Source organism: Megalobrama amblycephala, linkage group LG2 (genome assembly GCF_018812025.1).
Source record: "Megalobrama amblycephala isolate DHTTF-2021 linkage group LG2, ASM1881202v1, whole genome shotgun sequence".
Taxonomy (NCBI): Eukaryota; Metazoa; Chordata; class Actinopteri; order Cypriniformes; family Xenocyprididae; genus Megalobrama; species Megalobrama amblycephala.
The window spans coordinates 53,838,242-53,859,277 of record NC_063045.1 but is presented as its reverse complement, the minus strand read 5'-3'; the positions used below and the strand labels follow the sequence as shown (position 1 = coordinate 53,859,277).

The 21,036-nt window shown below is 39.1% G+C and overlaps 1 protein-coding gene and 1 pseudogene across 1 annotated transcript; both read right to left on the bottom strand.

Annotated features, from left to right (window-relative positions):
- Positions 1-43: 43 nt before the first annotated feature.
- Positions 44-5,948, bottom strand: LOC125262255 (collagenase 3-like). Its single transcript, XM_048180928.1, has 9 exons — positions 5,697-5,948; positions 5,470-5,621; positions 2,903-3,031; positions 2,635-2,796; positions 2,443-2,551; positions 1,680-1,807; positions 1,421-1,580; positions 1,231-1,334; positions 44-1,134 (listed from the first exon to the last, which is right to left on the bottom strand). The coding sequence occupies exons 1-9, from the start codon at positions 5,867-5,869 to the stop codon at positions 1,028-1,030; spliced, it is 1,224 nt and encodes a 407-aa protein (XP_048036885.1). The 5' UTR covers positions 5,870-5,948; the 3' UTR covers positions 44-1,027.
- A 967-nt stretch (positions 5,949-6,915) lies between these two features.
- On the bottom strand, positions 6,916-20,382 carry LOC125262698 (annotated as a pseudogene).
- Between the last annotated feature and the right edge of the window lie 654 nt (positions 20,383-21,036).

The following is a 21,036-nucleotide window of genomic DNA, read 5'->3' as shown; positions in this document are numbered from 1 at the left end:
TAAGCTTAAAAATTAAAACAATCTTCACATAAACCCATTATAATAAATGTGTATAATAAAACACATATGTGTCTAACAGATAGGAAATATGCAGAAATTGAATTTTTATCAAACACTTTACAGTCTTCACTGCATAAATAATAAATGAAATATAGATTAATCCTTATTAAAGCTACAATTTTCTGTTACCTTTGTTCTTTAATTAACATTAATGACAGACATCACAGCAACCGATTTATTAGGCTGCTGTCACTTTAAGACCTGTCGCTGCCGAACATGACGCGCATCTTATTTTCTCACGCTTTAAGGTCTTTTAAGACATTATTTACTCATTTAAGACTGCGCTTATTGAGGATACTCAACAAAATGGGCATTTTGGCATAATTCTGTGTGTTATTGTTTGTTCAAGCAAAAAAGAGAACTTGATACTGGCACTCATCTTTCTGTGCACACGAGCCGTGTGTGTGTCACACAGACATTACGTTCACAGTATGGAAGGCCAAACAGTTCAAAAACACATGATTTTTCACGTCAACAACATTGATGTGTATTTCAAGACTATTTAACACGCGCAAACAGTGCGTATTTATCGTATGAAATACGCATTAAACACGTGTGAAGTCTATTTTACATGTTGTTGACGTTTTAAAATTCATGTGTTTTTGAACCGTTTGGCCTTCCATATCACAGACAATGCGTTCTCGTTTTTAATGTAGTGCTTGAATGGTTTAAAAGCATGAATAAGAGCATGATCATATAATGTAACGCTACCTAAAATATGACATTAAAATGGATGCTGTGTTAACTGCGTTAAATATGTTTAACACGTTAAACTGAAAAAATGAATCGCATGCATTAACACGCTAATCTTGACAGCACTAATAAATACACTTTCTTTTAAAATGTTAACAGTAGTAAAATAGAAGTCCAGTGACAATTTTGATCAGCAGACTGCAAAAATACAATGAGCAATTAATTCATTTTAATTTACGTTTCCTATGCACATGCATTTAAGTAAGTACTGTAGTTACACTCCGTAACAGGACAGGAAGTAATTATTATTCAGCACACGGAGGAGCTTCCTGCTGCTGCTGAACTCAAACACCTTTGTCCCACTGAAGAGATAAATGTTATCTGGAAGAAAAGAAGTCAGTGAACTTTGTGAAGTTGTACATTCATGCCAGAATCGAGTCGTTGTATTGTTACAGAAAGAAAGTTAGAAACACCTACTGTTAGACAGATGGGCTGCTGTTACCACTCCAGTCACCCCTCGAAATCCATCTTCCAGTCGTTTGGGATACCCTCTGTCCATCTTCTTCATCTTCTCATTATAGCTACCAAAAAAGGGAAATTTTACATTTTTATGTCCTTTTGGAACAAATGTTAAGGGCTTTTGTTTATGATACAGCATTTGACCCACCTATAGTAATATATGTCAAAGAAGAACAGTGTTTTTCCTGAGATTTTGTTGTGGACGACAGCACTAACTTTTGTCACAGATGGTGGCAGACCAAAGCTGCTGAGAGTCTTGGGATAGCCCAGCTCAAGACTGTTTCCATTAAAAGCCCAGACTTGTTTACCTATAAATAAATACAGGCCATAAGTTTTTTTATGAAGATTTTACAGAGATTGTAAGTATGACTGTGGTTTCAGCATTCCCAAATTGTTGGAGAAGACACCTTTGAATAGGTAAAGTTTTTCCACTGGATGCTCGTAAACAGCATCTACATTATCCGGGGCGTTGGGCCACAAATTCTTGATTAGATGTTGTGCCACACTTCCGCTCGGAGAACGATGCCAGACAATGCTGCACAGAGGCACATGAATTCATTTGATAAGTATTTTATTTATAAATATAAATATACACTGAACAAAATTATAAATGCAACACTTTTGTTTTTGCCCCCATTTTTCACGAGCTGAACTCAAAGATCTAAGCCTTTTTCTATGTACACAAAAGGCCTATTTCTCTCAAATATTCTTCACAATATGGCTTATGGTAGAGAAATGAATATTCAGTTCACGGGCAACAGCTCTGGTGGACATTCCTGCAGTCAGCATGCCAATTGCACGCTCCCTCAAAACTTGCGACATCTGTGGCATTGTGCTGTGTGATAAAACTGCACATTTTAGAGCGGCCTTTTATTGTGGCCAGCCTAAGGCACACCTGTGCGATAATCATGCTGTCTAATCAGCATCTTGATATGCCACACCTGTGAGGTGGATGGATTATCTCGGCAAAGGAGAAGTGCTCACTAACACAGATTTAGACAGATTTGTGAACAATATTTGAGAGAAATAGGCCTTTTGTGTACATAGAAAAAGTCTTAGATCTTTGAGTTCAGCTCATGAAAAATGGGGGCAAAAACAAAAGTGTTTATAATTTTGTTCAGTGTAAATATATATAAATATACAGGAATTGTATTTGTTTTTATCTATTACTTGTCCTTGAAGAACATTGTTTCTCCCCTAAAAGTTGTAACTGCATCCAAGATCAGATTACAATAGCTAGGAGTTATTGGTGATTCTGGATCAGGTTGGACAGGGGCTCCTGAGGGAAATACTACATAGTAAATAAATGACTGAATATGTTTGACTCAAACATTATAGATGTACTCTTGAAGATCATATTACCATAGAGCGATTGAATCCCTCTAATGTCATCATCATGCAGAGAGAATTGATCCGGATCAGTGAAGCTGTAAGTGGGAAACATCAGAGCGCCAGGAACATTGGAATGAGTAAGACCCAAAGAGTGACCAAATTCATGGGCAGCCACCAAAAACAAGACAAAACCTGTGAAGAAATCATGTAATACAGTTTAGGTACAAGATAAATTTTTACTTAAAATCAAAGTGCCATGGAAGATGAATCTCTGAAATCTACATTTAGCAAAACTCACCCCTTTGTGAGCGGAAAGTGAAAAACTCATCATCATCGAAATGTGCATCTCCACCAATTCCAGAGCCGGGAGCAAAAGCATGAGCCAAAACACCATTTGGTCCATCAAATGGGAAAATATCACCATGATCTGTAGGAAAGATTTGGCTTTACGTTTAATTTTAAATATAATTTGATTTTAGAAATCAAAGAAATTTGGTTGCAATTAAAGGTGCAGTAAGTGACTTCTGAGAAATGCTGTTGAAAGTGAATCGGACCAAGCACCAGGGCTGCACGATTTATCGCACAATATGAAAAATAACATTGATCTTAAATGCAATTATCGCTTAAACGATTATTATTCTTAGTGCAATTATGAAATCACAAAGGCTCCAGTGGTTTTTTTATGTGCAGCTTGTCAATGAAGTATGGCTCCAAATGCTAATCCATCTGAAAGCACTGCGAGTTTGTCGCTTATAATGTACATTTGAAAAAGCAACACGCGTCATACATCTTTCCAGACATGAGAAGCATTTATTAACATCTTGTCCAAAAAAAGACAACATTTCATAAAGTTTTATTCCAAACTCACTTCATAACGACAGTCAATCAAAGCGTTTCAATCTTTTGTTTATTCAGCTACAGCGATATGACACATGTTATCTTCTTCTACAGCAGAGCATATTTACAGTTTCTGTGTGAGAGCACCCTCTGGCTTTCAGATGGAGAAGCATACTGATCACAGAGCCGTACAGCTCTGACAAGCTGTGCATAAAAAAATTGCAGCCTTTGCCAAATCGCATGCGGTTTAATCGCGTTAAATCCTGCAGCCCTACCGAGCACAAAAACACTCTTGTAGCCAATCAACAGTAAGGGGTGTATACACTCATTAGGGGGGAGGTGCCTGTGTTTCATAGCCTGTATGTGAATTTGAAGGCAGTGCTATCAAGATTGGGATGTGATCCTTTTGGGTAGGTAGGGGTGTGAATCATCACTCATCTCATTATTCAATTCGATTATGATTATCATGTCAACGATTTGATTTGATTCCACGATGCGTTGCATCCTCAATTTTCAATATTACTGCACATAGCTACATTTTCATCAATGAATACAAGCAGTCAGATATATGAGACCTTTTTATTTGATCTGCTCCAAGAAAGTACACTTCCTGAATGTAGCAAACATCAAACAAAACTTAAGTCTGAAAACAGCATAGGACAGGAGCAAACGAATAAACACTAGTAAATACTGAAAGAAACTGTCAAGTAGTGTACTTGAGTTACAATAATGCTCACACACACACTCCAACATGTTCTCCAACCAATACGCCTATATATCACTTCGCTGAAATATGACCCATAGGAGCGTTTACTAAAGTTGCGCCCATATCGACAACAGGACACTTTCATTTGAATGCATTGTTTCCTTTTATCTGCGTCATATTTCGGGTTTCGTGTAGCTCAACTGGCAGAGCATTGCAATATATAACAATATGCAATCATGTGATCATGTGATCATGCGATCGTGGGTTCGATCCCAGGAATCGCATGTGCTCATAAAGTGTATATGCACTATAAATCACTAAGGGTAGGTTTAGGGGAGGGGAGGGTGTAGTCGTTAATAAAAAAATGAGTTTTGCTAAATGGAAATAGGACAAATGGTGTAAAAAGTCCACACATTGCATTTAAATTGAACACGAATTTTGATTGGTAACGACAGTAATACGTCATTTCATGACACTGTCATTATTTTTACGGCAGCTAGAGGGCGCATGACTTTAAAACGTAAATATAGGTCGTAATAAGGTGTTTGAAAAATGACCTATAGGGTCGTTTTTTTTATGGAGGACAGTCTGCACACTTGTTTAAATTTAGTTCAAAAGAATGCATCAAAATGAAAAGCACATGGTTAATAAACAAAATATTAACACAAAATATAGCTGCGAGCAGCAATTATCAGGGTTCAAGCACTTTAGGACCTTTAAGCACTAGGGCCGTGAGTCAAACAGACCCAGCAAGTCAAGTCAATTGGACTAATGGTGACGTAGTTATAGCCGTTTTCATGTTTTTTTTTGCTGTTATAGCACCACTAAATGGCCAGTCGCTGCATCCTTTTTCAAGCAACCACAGAATAAGCTCATACATTGGTGTGCTGAGTTTGGTGAAAATACCTCATTCCTTTCGTAGTTATAGACATTTTGGTGAAAGTAGCTCCACCCAAATGTTTCTGCGACGGTGAATCAGAATTTTTTTTGTTAATTATTGACAACGGGATTCCAGAGAATCTCGCTACACTGGTTTGGTTCCGATTCGGCTACAACCCAGGACTAGTTCACAAAAGTAGGTTTTTCAAAAAAATTTCATACTTTTGACCGCTGTAGCACCCCCGTCAGGCCAATAGGGGCGAGACTTGCTGAGGTTGTAGGCAGTGTGAGTACTACCTGCCCTCAAAATTTAAAGTATCTACGACTTACGGTTTGGTCTGCCCGATCACTTTTATGGAAGAATGCTGATCCTTGGAAATTTTTAACAATTACAATAGGGTTTCAGCGCTTGAATCCCAAATAAATGGATAGGGAAAACTTACATTTTTTAGCAAAGAGGATCATGATGTCAGCTGTGCCACTGTACATACGGGTGAATCTCAGAGGAGTGATTTGACCTGCCCAGACCTGCAGGGCTTTCTCAATGGAGTCATCTACTTCAGCTACTGACATGTCAGGAGTGTAGTTCACAATCCTGTGGAAAAAGATCATAGTCTGTATCTGCATCTTTTTCCCCCCGTGACACCAAGAGAAATTATATTTTACACACCTGTAAGTGAGCATGTTGGTCTGCCATTTGGATCCGCCTCCAAACGTGGAGTACGCAGCAACATCTGGAACTCCACAGCGGGGCTTCTTCATCACGTCCAATGTTTTTTTGTCCAGCGTTCCAGTGACCTTGAGCCCAAAAAACTTTTGCATCTCTTTCAATTTCTCGGGCATTGGATCCGGTTTTAGGGCTGAAGGATTAGGAGGATTATATTCCAGATTGTAGTATCTAATCAAGTAATTCTAAAGAATACAAAAACAGAATTATTGGAGGAACTAGGCCTATGACAGAAGACAAAACAAGCTAATATATATATATAAACCCCAAACCTTTGCAATATCATAATCATTAACGGGCTGTGCAATCGGTCCTGCGTGAATAACAAGCACCAGGCTTGCAAGAAAACACAGTTGAATCCTCATGTTGTGAGTTGCTTCTTACGATCTTGAGCTTCTGATTGACAAGAGTCCGATAAAGACTTATATACTCTTAAAACGGTGAGGTGTTGAGCAACAGGTGAAATTATCCACTACAAACTTCTGTGAGTAAACCATCAAACTGACAGCAAGACAATAACAGCAGGATTTTCAACTTTATTGACACAGCCTTTTCTCCTCGCCCAAATATCTGTATTATATTTTTTCTCATGCCTTTTTTTTAATCAGCATTTCTATGCATTTCTATGTATTATAAACACAAACAAGGGCAACATGGAAATAATGTTTTAAAAAATGTTTTACAGGATTGTCTTTTTCAACTTAAATCAACTAAATAGTATAAAGTCCAATATAAAACCAACCAGTGCACATGGCTAATAACAAGATCAGGAAGTAAGTAACTTTTTTTTATTTATTTTTTATTAAATTTAAATGTGATGGTTTTTGCAGGGAATTTGGCCATTTATATGTTTTACTCACAATTTTTTATATAAATTAATAAAATACACACACTAAAACCACCTGCTCTCATATCCTTAAAAGGATTAGGTGGAGGCTCAAATGAGTCAGTAGGACAACTAAGTGGTGATTGTGGATTTAGGTGACATAGATATATGGAGAATATTGCAGTAAACATCTTAAACTGTCATTAAATTAATGTTATATAGACATCGCCCTTGAAAACAGCTGATATGTCCTTTGTTCTTATCCCAAACACAAGTTTTTTTTCTTTTATAGGTGTGTAGGAAATGTTTCCTGCCTTAAACATGTTGATAAACAACATGACAAGATTTTAATTTGAAAAAATTATGAGAATATACAAAGAGCAGTGTATATGTTGTATAGACTTTTATCCTGTCTCTCAATCTCCCCTACTTTACACTCCCACCTTTGGTGTCAGGCACGATTAATAAAGAGGCAAAAATGAATAACAAAAGATTAAGATTATTAACTGCTCAGTCAGAACAAGTTTTACTTGTTGCACAAACACTCTTTTAAACAATACTAGACTACCTATACATTTTTCAGTAAAATAAGTTTAAAAAGTTACTCAATTTACTTTAAAATACTGATGGTTCTTTCAGAAAGGCAGTATATTCATAAGCTTTAAAGAAAAACTCAACATTAACGGATTAACATGGCAAGAAATAATTGTTGTTCAGAACACGGAACAGCTTGTTGTTGTAGGAGCCAAACTCGAAAACCTTTGATCCGCTGAAGAGATAGTTGAAACCTAAAAATGATCATGAAAGACAGAGTTAGATGGGATTTTATTTTAGATTTTCTCTTGTTACATTTTGTAAAACCCTCACCTTTGTACTGGAAGGCTGCGGTCACCTTCCCTGTCATTCCAGGGAAAACAACTTCTACTGGTTTAGGATAACCTTTCTCCATTCGATGTTGTTCCTCATCATAACTGCACAAAATAAATTCTTGTTACTTGAAGACTATTGAAAAAGATGACAAGGCTAACTCGTTCAGACCGATTTACTGACCTATAAATCTGGCTTTCAGCAAAAAACAGGATTTTGTAGCTGGTCTCATCGTAGAGGACTGCGTTGATTTTCTTCATTTTTTGGCAAACGGAACATGCTAAAACTTTTGGGATAACCCTGTGCCACATCATAACCATAGAGAGCAAAGACCTTAATTTGTCATATGACATGTAGTTATCTTCACTCTAAAAAAATAAAGGTTCTTTATTGGCATCTATGGTTCCATGAAGAACCTTTAACACTCAAGGAACCTTTCTAATGGACAAAAGTTTCTTTTGATTATTAAAATGTTCTTAAAATGGTTCTTCTCAGTGAACAGTTCTTTGGGGAACCCATTGAGTTTCTTCTATAGCATCGATGTGAAAACCCACATTTGGAACTTCTTTTGGAAGAGTGTTTCAGATTCTTATATTCAATTGTTTTTTTTACCTTTGAAAAAGGCTTTGTCCTAAAATGGACTCTCAGATGCTGCATCAATATGGTCTGGAATCTCAGGCCAGAAGCTTTTAATGAGATGTAGTTCAGCGGTTGTGCTCAGGGGATAAATGTGGCAGAAGAAGCTGGGAATAAAGCCAGACACCCGATAGTCAGAGACGTCAGATCCGACAAGTCATATAACTATCATAAGCTCACATCGACATTTGTTTACCTGCCCTTGAAGAACATAATCTCTCCGCGGAGCATGGCGACAGCATCCAGGACCAGGTTGGGATCACATGTGTTTGGGGTAACTGGTGGTGTGGGTTTTGTATCATCAGGGTGGACATCAGGGTTTGGGCCTGTTCGATAAGTCAAATCATTACAAACGCCACTTTCAGGGTCTTTTGAACCATCGTGTTCAACATGTAATTTGTAATATCTTACCATAAAAAGACTGGATTTCATCTACACTATCTTGAGGGAGGGAGAAGGTATCGACATCTCTGTAAACGTAGGATACATCAGTGCACCAGGATCCCGGGAATGTTCAAGCCCTAGAGTATCCAAACTCATGGGCAGCAACCAGGAACAAATTGTAACCTGAGGAATACAGTAAGTAGGAATGCAAAAACAGTTTGTTTTTATTTTAAGCATTTGTACAAACTGGAGACTCCAGATGAATCCTAACTTTGACGACATCTGTACAAGAACATCTCATCATCAAAATGGGCATCACCACAATGCCCTCAAATGGAGGGAAACCAGAAAACCATTTGGTCCATCAAAAGGGTAACCATCCCAATGATCTGGAAAGAAGAAGAGATTTGTTTTAAAATTCACTTTTAAATACTACTATGAAAATACATCTATGTAACACATTATATATTTCAGGTTTGAGGTAAGGGATGAGGCGAGGACTTAATCTCAGGAAGGAAATGGGCTTTTTATTAGTAAAAAAACAAAAACCAACAACAAAAACTACCCTGTCGGGGAAAACACAACTGGAAACTGGACTGGGCAAGGCAGGACAGGATCAGGCAAGGTACACGACAGGTAACATCAGACAACAAACTCAAACAGGACTGCAAACACAAGGAGAATAAATAGGGTAGCAAACAAGGTAAACGAGGGAGAGCCGTGGGGCAAATGAACCAATAATCAGGTAACAAGGCGTGGGCGTGGTCAAGAAAATAGGCATGAGAGCACTTGGCCAGCAAACACAAATCACAAGCAATTTGCTCAAACAAAACAAGACACAAACAGCTAATGAGAACACTCACAAGCTACGTGTTCACTCAAAACGTGACATGAAAACACGCGGCATATAAAACACGAGCCGCATGCTACACAGAACGCAACACAAGAATGCCTGGCCAATGAAAACATAAACCAAATGCTTACAAAACACGCATGACAGCATGAACCTAGTGAACCAAACCAAACAGATATCACCCCCATTGACTACCATAGTATTTATTTCCCCTACTATGGTAGTAAATGGGGGGGCGAGATCTGTTTGGTTACTGACATTCTTCCAAATGTCTTTCTTTGTGTTCAGCAGAACAAAGAAATTCAGACAGGTTTAGAACTACTTGAGGGTTGAAAAAGCTATTTCAAAAAGAAAGTTAATTTTGAACATGCAGTTCCCTAATCAGCCACAAGGGTAAAAAGAGAGGTTGTGAAATGTAAACTGTCCCCCTCTATTGATGGGCACTGGTTTTATGTCTCTTTCTCCCTGATGCAAAAGCTATTACAAAAATGTTAATTTTCAACATGCAATTCCTTTTCCAACAGCAGGGGTATAAAGAGAGGTTGAGAAATGTGTCCACTGCCCCCCTCTATAACACTGGTCTCATGTCTCTTTCTTCCTGCTGAAGAAAGCTATGGCAAAAAGAAAGTTTATTTTGCACATGCAATTCCATATTCAACCAGTAAGGGTAAAAAGAGAGGCTGTGAAAGACCCCTTGTACTGAAAGACACTACTTTCATGTCTGTCTGTCTGTTGCACAAAGCTATTACAAAAATAATGTTAATTTTTTTTAAATTTTTAATAATTCCCTTTTCCACCAGTAGGGGTATAAAGAGAGGTTGAGAAATATGTCCACTGCGCCCCTCTATAACACTGGTCTCCGTTCAACCGTTTGGAGGCCATTGAAGTCCACTATAAGGAGAATAATCCTGGAATGTTTTCATCAAAAACCTTAATTTATTTTCGACTGAAGAAAGAAAGACATGAACATCTTGGATGACATGGGGGTGAGTGAATTATCAGGAAAATTTCCCTTTTCCCATTCCCTTTTCCACCAGCAGGGGTAAAAATAAAGGTTGTGAAAGTTGTCCATTGTCCTCCTCTACTGATTGACACTGGACACTGGTTTCTCTGTCTCCCTAATGGAAAAAGCTATTACAAAAAGAAGGTTAATTTTGAACATGCAATTCCCTAATCAGCCACTATGGTGAACTGAAAGGTTGTGAAAGTTGTCCACTGTCCCCCTCTATTGATTGGCACTTGTTTCACGTTTCTATCTTCCTGCTGAAGAAAGTTATTATAAAAATAAATTGAATTTTAGACGTGCAATTACGTTTGTCACCAGTAGGGGTAAAATGAGAGGTCCACTGTCCTCCTCTACTAAAAGACACTGGTTTCTTGTCTCTGTTTGTCTGTTGCACAAAGCTATCCCAGGTGAAAAAAAATTTACACTTCTATTATGTACTTCAAGTGCTCTATTTTCACGCACTAATTTTGTGCTTAATATACTAAAAATTATTTTTAAGATAATATTAAGAACATCTAAGTGTACTCAAATTAGTTATTTTGAGACACCATGAAATATGAACTAAAATGTGCTTTTAATATACTATCTCTGTATTTAAAAAATATATTTAGTTGCCACTTGTAGTACACTATGGGTTCAAATGTACTATAAGAGGTATCTAAATAACATAAGTTAAAGTTAAGAAATCAAGGGTCAAGTGCCCAACTAAAGCAAGTGCTTACCTCCATAACGGTGACTTCAAACTTTATTATTTTCAATAAAACAGCGCTAAAGCTTCCTGGAGGCTAAGTAAGGGATGACCATGCAGGGCCAACGTTTTGTCAATGAGCAAATTCTCAGGGGCCCTGCGTGGGCAGCCCTAAGTGGGCCCGTAAAGGGCCAGTGCAGGCTTGTTTGCAGGGCAGTAGGTCTTATTGTTTAAATCTCGTTTTCTTGACTGACAGAGGGTACCATGTTTTACCATGCCTAATATTGATCTAGCTTACTGCAGTGTACATTAAAAGGATAGTTCACCCAAAAATGAAAATTATCCCATGATTTACTCACCTTCAAGCCATCCTAGGTGTATATGACCTTCTTCTTTCAGACAAACACAATCTGAGATATATTAAATAATATCCTTACTCTTCCAAAGTTTATAATGGTGAAGCCAATGTAGGGAAGCCAATATGGGGAAAATATGTTCCCATTTACGTGTTTGTGTTAAAAGTCAAGCTGCAGCAATCTGCACTGACTGCACGCGTGAGAGGGAGGCCTGGTTAACACCAACATAGAGGGCATTACAATAAACGAGATGAAATAAAAACATTTTTAAGACTTTCAAAATCATTAAATGACAAAAAAGGCTTAACTTTAGATAAAAGCCTTAACTGCTAAAAACTTGACTACAGAGTTTATTTGTTTGTCAAGTTTAAAATCCATATCCATTATTACACCCAGATTTTTAACAGTGAACATAGGGAAGCAAAGGGCCTAAATCAGTGTTAGAGGCCTTATTAGTACAGTTCGAATCAAATATCATGATTTCAGTCTTGCTCTCATTAAAATGTAAAAAACGTAGGGCCATCCAATCTTTAATGTCTTTGAGGCAGTCAAACAGAGGTTTTAAAGGTCTGGCATCTTTCCGTTTCAGTGGCAGATACATTTGTGTGTCATCTGCATAACAGTGAAACGAAATGTCCTATTTCCTGAGAATGGACCCTAATGGGATCATATGCAGGAAAAAAGCATTGAGGGAAAACAGAATAGATCATTCAATTTCAAATGTTCAATATATACATTTTACAGGCATTTGTCACCACCCAGTGGTGTAACAATGTAATCGACATTGTTGACATAGTTGCATTCAAAATGTGTTTTTGCTCTATTTTGCTCACAACTGTAGTTTTTATATCCAAACTATAAACTTTTTTCCCCAGTACTTCTGAGATAAATGAATATTTGTAACAAAGAAATGATGATACTGAGTGGTTGAAAACACTGTTTTTGAAGCTGTTTGATACCTAAACTGTACATGACAACTGCTCTTTCTGGCTCAGCAGCAGTGCGAACATGGGTTTGAGTGTAATGGTGTGATTTTGACAGAGGTTTAATACAAAAATAGAAAAATAATACTAAAGTTCTTTGTTATGTAGTAACTTGAGTAGTTTTTCAGCAAACTACTTATTTACTCTTACTTGAGTCATATTATTTATCAGTACTTCTACTTGTACTCTAAATTATTTCTTAAGTAGCAATACTTTTATTTAAATACATTTTTTTAGTACTTTTCCCACCACTGTTCCCTATTCAGAGAACCAAGGTTACATACGTAACCAAGACGTTCCTTTTCATGGGTTCCCTCAATGCTGCGTACTGTCGCTATGGGAACAATATACCATAAGTTTCATTCCTCTAAGTGTCCAACATTTGGAGATATAGCCATTATAAAATTAAGAGTCGCTACGAAAAAAAACCCTGATTTCGGCCCAAAGGACAGCGTCACCTTAATTCACAAATCATGGAGAACGATATTCGGTATTATTTGCATGTCTATGACAGCGCACTGCGTATTTATAGCCAAAATAAATCTGAATATCAAACCGCAAACTATCTTTACTGCGGTCATCTATGGCGGCATTTTAATGCCATTAATGACCGAGCGCACAATTGATGCTTGCGCGCGCAGTGCGAGAGGATAACAGATCTGCACGCGAGGAAACGGGAGCCCGCAAGCTCATTTTAAACCCGCGCGCGCGCATGACATCTCCTCTGCGCGCAGATCAAGCCCTCGCGTGCTCGGACAAGATTCGCAGCACGCGCGTCATCATTCCCCACACTCGCGCTCAATCTTCTATTTCGCTCGCGCGAACACTTTTGATTTTTGTCAGTCGTGGGGCGGGACTTTACTTATTTCAGTGTAACCTCAATTGTCATTGGTCAATTCAGTTTTTCCAGAAGTCTGTTTTGATTGGACGCCTGTTGTAAAATGATTAGACATGGCTTGGACCAGATGAAAAAAATACTATAGTAATTTATCGTAAATACTATAGTTTTTTTGAACCATAGTATAGTATAGTACTTTTATTTGCTGTGGTAATTCTATAGTTGTTGAGGGTAATATAAACAAATTACCCAAATACTATAGTTTTCTACAACTATAGGGTATATTACTACAATATACACTAGAGTTTACTGTAGTAAAAACTAAAGTAGCCTATACAGTACAGTTTATCAGTTCATCATAGTTAATACACTGTATACTGAAGCATTCATTAACAAAGTGTTGTAAATAGTATAATGTATACAGTATACTACACTTTACTATAGTATGGTCCAAAACACTTACTAGTATTATGCACGTGAGTTAAACTTTATTTATTGATTGACTGATTGATTGCATTATTATTATTATATGTCCTTATTAGATACTATATTAACTTGATTTATTATTTTTATGGAGCTGTAGCTGCTGGGGAAAAATGATAACACATAGCCTAGTAGTTCACCGCTACATTATCATTATACTTCCACTAAACAGTATCTGTTTACCCATGATAGTATACAAAAACAACAACAAAAAAACGAAATATGTCTTAGATATAAAGATTTCTAAATTGGGTTTCGGGGGGTATGATCATTCATACTGTGTACTGTATCTTAACTTTAACTGCAACCTTTCAACAGAGTGAAATGCTGAAACCATTTTATACTGTATTTAATGGAAAATATATTAACCTGATAATATATTAAACTGACAAAGAATGATAACAAAAAGCTTACACAACAACTCTTGCTGATATGAACAAGTGATGTATCTTTCATCCAAAGCCACATGAAGCAATTCTGGATTTAGAATCATAGTTACAACTATTTAATTGACACTTTTGACATTTCTGTAGTTCTCAGAACTGATATAATTTTGGCTGGGTAAACAGATTAGTGGAAGTATAGTGGTAATGTAGCGGTGAACTACAGCAAATATAATATGTGTTCTCTTATTTCCCCAGCAGCTACAGCTCCATAAAAATAATAATAAATCAAGTTAATGTATATGGTAGGCCATATTATAATAATAATGCAATCAATCAGTTAATAAATAAAGTTTAACTCACTTGCATCTGGTCCATTGATGCAGAGCCATGATGGCTCTGCATTGATGAAGCCATGTCTAATCGTTTTACAACAGACGTCCAATCAAAACAGACTTCTGGAAAAACTGAATTGACCAATGACATTTGAGCTTACACTGAAATAAGTAAAGTCCCGCCCCACGACTGACAAAAATCAAAAGTGTTCGCGCGAGCGAAATAGAAGATTGAGCGCGAGTGTGGGGAATGATGACGCGCGTGCTGCGAATCTTGTCCGAGCACGCGAGGGCTTGATCTGCGCACAGAGGAGATGTCATGCGCGCGCGCGGGTTTAAAATGAGCTTGCGGGCTCCCGTTTCCTCGCGTGCAGATCTGTTATCCTCTCGCGGAAGTGATTTACTGCGCGCGCAAGCATCAATTGTGCGCTCGGTCATTAATGGCATTAAAATGCCGCCATAGAAACTGGTGTCATCTTCACCAGTTTGATCTGTGAATTTTTTCACAGCAAAGCTCTTGTCCGTAAACCCCTTGGTAAGTCCGCCAGTAAGGAATGTGAAATAAAGGCGTTCTTCATGTTTAACGTCTATTACCAATGAACACGCAGACTGCTGGAATAAAATAACATTGTTTTAGGTCGAGCTCGATTTGTGAAAACTTTCACAATAGCATTTTATCTCGTGGTCGTGTTTCTCTTTGCTCTGCCCCCCGTTTTTTGTATAATATGATAGATAAATAAATAAATAAATAAATAAATAAATAAATATATAAAATATGATATATATATATATATGTTATATAAATGTATATTATATAAATGACCTTGTACAGATAATGTACATCACTATTCTGATCTGTGAAAACTTTCACAGTTCAGTACGGGTCAGCTGACCCATCCCAGGGTCATGTACATCACTATTCTGATCTGTGAAAACTTTCACAGTTCAGTACGGGTCAGCTGACCCATCCCAGGGTCACTAGAATCACTTTTCTGATCTGAAAACTTTCACAGTTCAGTACGGGTCAGCTGACCCTTCCCTGGGTCACTAACATCGCTATTCTGATCTGTGAAAACTTTCACAGTTCAGTACGGGTCAGCTGACCCTTCCCTGGGTCACTAACATCGCTATTCTGATCTGTGAAAACTTTCACAGTTCAGTACGGGTCAGCTGACCCTTCCCTGGGTCATGTACATAACTTTTCTGATCTGTGAAAACTTTCACAGTTCAGTACGGGTCAGCTGACCCTTCCTTGGGTCACTAACATCGCTATTCTGATCTGTGAAAACTTTCACAGTTCAGTACGGGTCAGCTGACCCTTCCCTGGGTCACTAGCATCACTTTTCTGACCTGTGAAAACTTTCACAGTTCAGTACGGGTCAGCTGACCCATCCCAGGGTCACTAGCATCACTTTTCTGACCTGTGAAAACTTTCACAGTTCAGTACGGGTCAGCTGACCCTTCCCTGGGTCATGTACATCACTATTCTGACCTGTGAAAACTTTCACAGTTCAGTACGGGTCAGCTGACCCTTCCCTGGGTCATGTACATCACTATTCTGACCTGTGAAAACTTTCACAGTTCAGTACGGGTCAGCTGACCCATCCAAGGGTCACTAGAATCACTTTTCTGATCTGTGAAAATTTTCACAGTTCAGTACGGGTCAGCTGACCCTTCCCTGGGTCATGTACATCACTATTCTGACCTGTGAAAACTTTCACAGTTCAGTACGGGTCAGCTGACCCTTCCCTGGGTCATGTACATCACTATTCTGACCTGTGAAAACTTTCACAGTTCAGTACGGGTCAGCTGACCCATCCAAGGGTCACTAGAATCACTTTTCTGATCTGTGAAAACTTTCACAGTTCAGTACGGGTCAGCTGACCCATCCCAGGGTCACTAGCATCACTTTTCTGATCTGTGAAAACGTTCACAGTTCAGTACGGGTCAGCTGACCCTTCCCTGGGCCATGTACATCACTATTCTGATCTGTGAAAACTTTCACAGTTCAGTATGGGTCAGCTGACCCATCCCTGGGTCACTAGCATCACTTTTCTGATCTGTGAAAACTTTCACAGTTCAGTACAGGTCAGCTGACCCATCCCAGGGTCACTAGCATCACTTTTCTGATCTGTGAAAATTTTCACAGTTCAGTACGGGTCAGCTGACCCATCCCAGGGTCACTAGCATCACTTTTCTGATCTGTGAAAATTTTCACAGTTCAGTACGGGTCAGCTGACCCTTCCCTGGGTCATGTACATCACTATTCTGATCTGTGAAAACTTTCACAGTTCAGTACGGGTCAGCTGACCCATCCCTGGGTCACTAGCATCGCTTTTCTGATCTGTGAAAACTTTCACAGTTCAGTACAGGTCAGATGACCCATCCCAGGGTCACTAGCATCACTTTTCTGATCTGTGAAAATGTTCACAGTTCAGTACGGGTCAGCTGACCCTTCCCTGGGTCATGTACATCACTATTCTGACCTTTGAAAACTTTCACAGTTCAGTACGGGTCAGCTGACCCTTCCCTGGGTCACTAACATTGCTATTCTGATCTGTGAAAACTTTCACAGTTCAGTACGGGTCAGCTGACCCATCCCTGGGTCACTAGCATCACTTTTGTGATCTGTGAAAACTTTCACAGTTCAGTACGGGTCAGCTGACCCATCCCAGAGTCACTAGCATCACTTTTCTGATCTGTGAAAACTTTCACAGTTCAGTACGGGTCAGCTGACCCATCCCAGGGTCACTAGCATCACTTTTCTGATCTGTGAAAATTTTCACAGTTCAGTACGGGTCAGCTGACCCTTCCGTGGGTCATGTACATCACTATTCTGACCTTTGAAAACTTTCACAGTTCAGTACGGGTCAGCTGACCCATCCCTGGGTCACTAGCAGATAGCGATGTACATGACCCTGGGATGGGTCAGCTGACCCGTACTGAACTGTGAAAGTTTTCACAGATCAAAATATTGATGTTAGTGACCCAGGGAGGGGTCAGCTGACCCGTACTGAACTGTGAAAGTTTTCACAGATCAGAATAGTGATGTTAGTGACCCAGGGAAGGGTCAGCTGACCCGTACTGAACTGTGAAAGTTTTCACAGATCAGAATAGTGATGCTAGTGACCCAGGGAAGGGTCAGCTGACCCGTACTGAACTGTGAAAGTTTTCACAGGTCAGAATAGTGATGTACATGACCCAGGGAAGGGTCAGCTGACCCGTACTGAACTGTGAAAGTTTTCACAGATCAGAAAAGTAATGCTAGTGACCCAGGGAAGGGTCAGCTGACCCGTACTGAACTGTGAAAGTTTTCACAGATCAGAATAGCGATGTACATGACCCTGGGATGGGTCAGCTGACCCGTACTGAACTGTGAAAGTTTTCACAGATCAAAATATTGATGTTAGTGACCCAGGGAGGGGTCAGCTGACCCGTACTGAACTGTGAAAGTTTTCACAGATCAGAATAGTGATGTTAGTGACCCAGGGAAGGGTCAGCTGACCCGTACTGAACTGTGAAAGTTTTCACAGATCAGAATAATGATGCTAGTGACCCAGGGAAGGGTCAGCTGACCCGTACTGAACTGTGAAAGTTTTCACAGATGAGAATAGTGATGTACATTATCTGTACAAGGTCATTTATATAATATATATATATATATATATATATATATATATATATATATATATATATATATATCATATTATACAAAAAACGGGGGGCCGAGCAAAGAGAAACACGACCACGAGATAAAATGCTATTGTGAAAGTTTTCACAAATCGAGCTCGACCTAAAACAATGTTATTTTATTCCAGCAGTCTGCGTGTTCATTGGTAATAGACGTTAAACATGAAGAACGCCTTTATTTCACATTCCTTACTGGCGGACTTACCAAGGGGTTTACGGACAAGAGCTTTGCTGTGAAAAAATTCACAGATCAAGCTGGTGAAGATGACACCAGTTTCATTCCTCTAAGTGTCCAACATTTGGAGATATAGCCATTATAAAATTAAGAGTCGCTACGAAAAAAAAAACTGATTTCGGCCCAAAGGACAGCGTCACCTTAATTCACAAATCATGGAGAACGATATTCGGTATTATTTGCATGTCTATGACAGCGCACTGCGTATTTATAGCCAAAAGAAATCTGAATATCAAACCGCAAACTATCTTTACTGCGGTCCAACACCGAGCTTTTAAAAAGAGCCTGAGAAAAAGACATTCCTCTGGTGGAATGAGCGTGTACACCTGGTGAAGCCGTGCCATGCGCCTTATAGGCCGCAGAAACAGCCTCAATCACCCAATGAGACATTCTCTGTTTGGTGACGGCAGCTCCTTTGTTTTCGCTGCCAAAACATACAAACATTTGGCCAGATGGATTGTGGATCTGCCAATTACCACTGAAATGTGTGGTCAACGTAGATCTTCAAAGCCCTCACCAGGCATAGACCAAGAAGTGATATGTCATTCTTAGTCCCCAAATCAAGAGGGGAAAAAGCCTCCAAGACCACCTTCTGGAAGTGAAATGGGGTTGATGCTAGGGGTTGAACAACTTCAGATTTTTTAAAGTCGCCATTTATGTAATTAAAGTCAAGTCAACGTCGACTAGTCAATGATGATGTCATTAATGAAAAACTATGGGGCCGTTCACACAGAACGCGTTTTTCCATTCCAATGTGCTACTTTTTCATTGTTTTTCTATGTAAATAGGTGATAGACGAACATGTATACCGTTGCGCTCGCATCTTGCGTCTTTTGCAGCATCTGGCGCATGACGCGGCGTTCTAAAAACACGACACTCAAGTTCAAATCAGTTCAACTTTTAAAAAACGAGTCTCGAGACCTTGCACTTTTCCCCTATTCCACTGCCCGCATTTTGCGTTTTTGATGCAACCATAGGAACATACCCAGGCCTAGGTCACAGTAAAACTTTCAAGAAAGAAAATTACTGAAAAAAGTAAACTGAAAAAGTAAAAAGTGTACTTTTGACATCTCTGGTGACACGACATGTAGTCATCCATTCCTCAGAAACACCATACTATATCAATAGCAACAAGTGCTGTGATTTGCTTTATTGTTGGGGGTTTAGATTATTTGATCTGTCAGTTTTTACAAAGTCTAATAACATAAATTATAATGTAATATATTGGTTATATTGGTTTGCTATTGTCTGATTCTGAAAGGGTCAGAGTTAATGTTAAATGTATGTCCCTGCTAAAAATAACTTCACATGCTCTTCAATTGAATTAGGCACTTTCATTTATTTGAAAATAGTCATTAACATTAAACATTATACACATTATTTTAAATGTTAACAATAGTAAAATAGAAGTCCAGTGACAATTTTGATCAGCAGAATCCAGAAATACAATACACAATTAGTTAGTCCAATATAAAAACCTCCAGTGTGTATAGCAAAATCAGGAAGAAATTAATTTTTTAAATTCTGGCAATGGCTGTTTATACTTTTTACTCATAAAAACAGTTTGAACATTTTTTTTACCTTATTCCTAAGGTCTCTTTTGAATGGAATTTGTACCACAGGTGGTACAGTGGAATACTAAGGGGTATATACAGTTGCAGAACCACATCTGAGTGGGCCAGAATGGGGCCACCAGCAACAGATGTTCCACTTCGTCCGCCCGTACTCTGAGCAAAACCGCTGAGAGCAAATGGATCAGCGGGAAGGCATAAAGTCTGGTACTGGACCACTCTTGAGCCAGAGCATCCAGTCCCAGAGGCGATGGAGGAGACAGGGAATACGAGAGTGGGCAATACGTAATCAAGCTTGAAGCAAACAAGTCCACTTCCGCTCGGCCAAATGTCTGCCATACGAGGCTCACCACCTGGAGGATGTAACCTCCATTCTCCAGTCTCCAGGTCCTGCCCTGAGAGTAGGTCCCTTCCCAGGTTCAGATGACCTGGGACATGAACCGCTCTGACTGAAGAAGAACACTCCTTGCCAGTCTGTACAGAGGGTAAGAACATAGTCCCCCTTGGCGATTCAGGTATGAAACTACTAGGGCTGCCCCCTAATAGTTGACTAACCATTACTCGACGAGAACAGGCTTAATAACCAAAATTTTATTGGTCGCTTAGTCGAGAAAGAAAATTCATAGGAAGTGGCGAAGTCACGCAGTCTGTGACGGACAGATCAGCTGGTCTATGTGGTAAGTACAGGACATTGGGCAGGACATCCAAATGCTCGCCTCTCATGTTGTCCGTTCTGACAATTATGTGATAACACCTCAGAGAAACACTGCCAGCATCACCAAACGATTTATGTGCCAGTGTCGATGCACCTGTGTCCAAGCAACAAAGGTCAGACGTCCCTGATAGACTGCACCCCAGCCTGTGGGGGTTGCAACTGTCGTGATAGTCTTGCGACAACAAAACACCCCAAGCTAGACTCCTCTGTGAAGGAAATGGAGCCTCATCCACGGACGCAGTGCACAAAAGCCTCTGCCACCACTGGAATGGCCTCATGTTGAGCAGGCCCAACTGAACCACAGGGGATGCTGCTGCCAAAAGACTATGGAAGTAAATCAGTAGCAAAACATGAGAGGTTGCTGATTTGAATGTGAGAACTTGTAGCATTAATATTTGTATTTGTAAATTGAAATTTACACTCACAACCCTGAC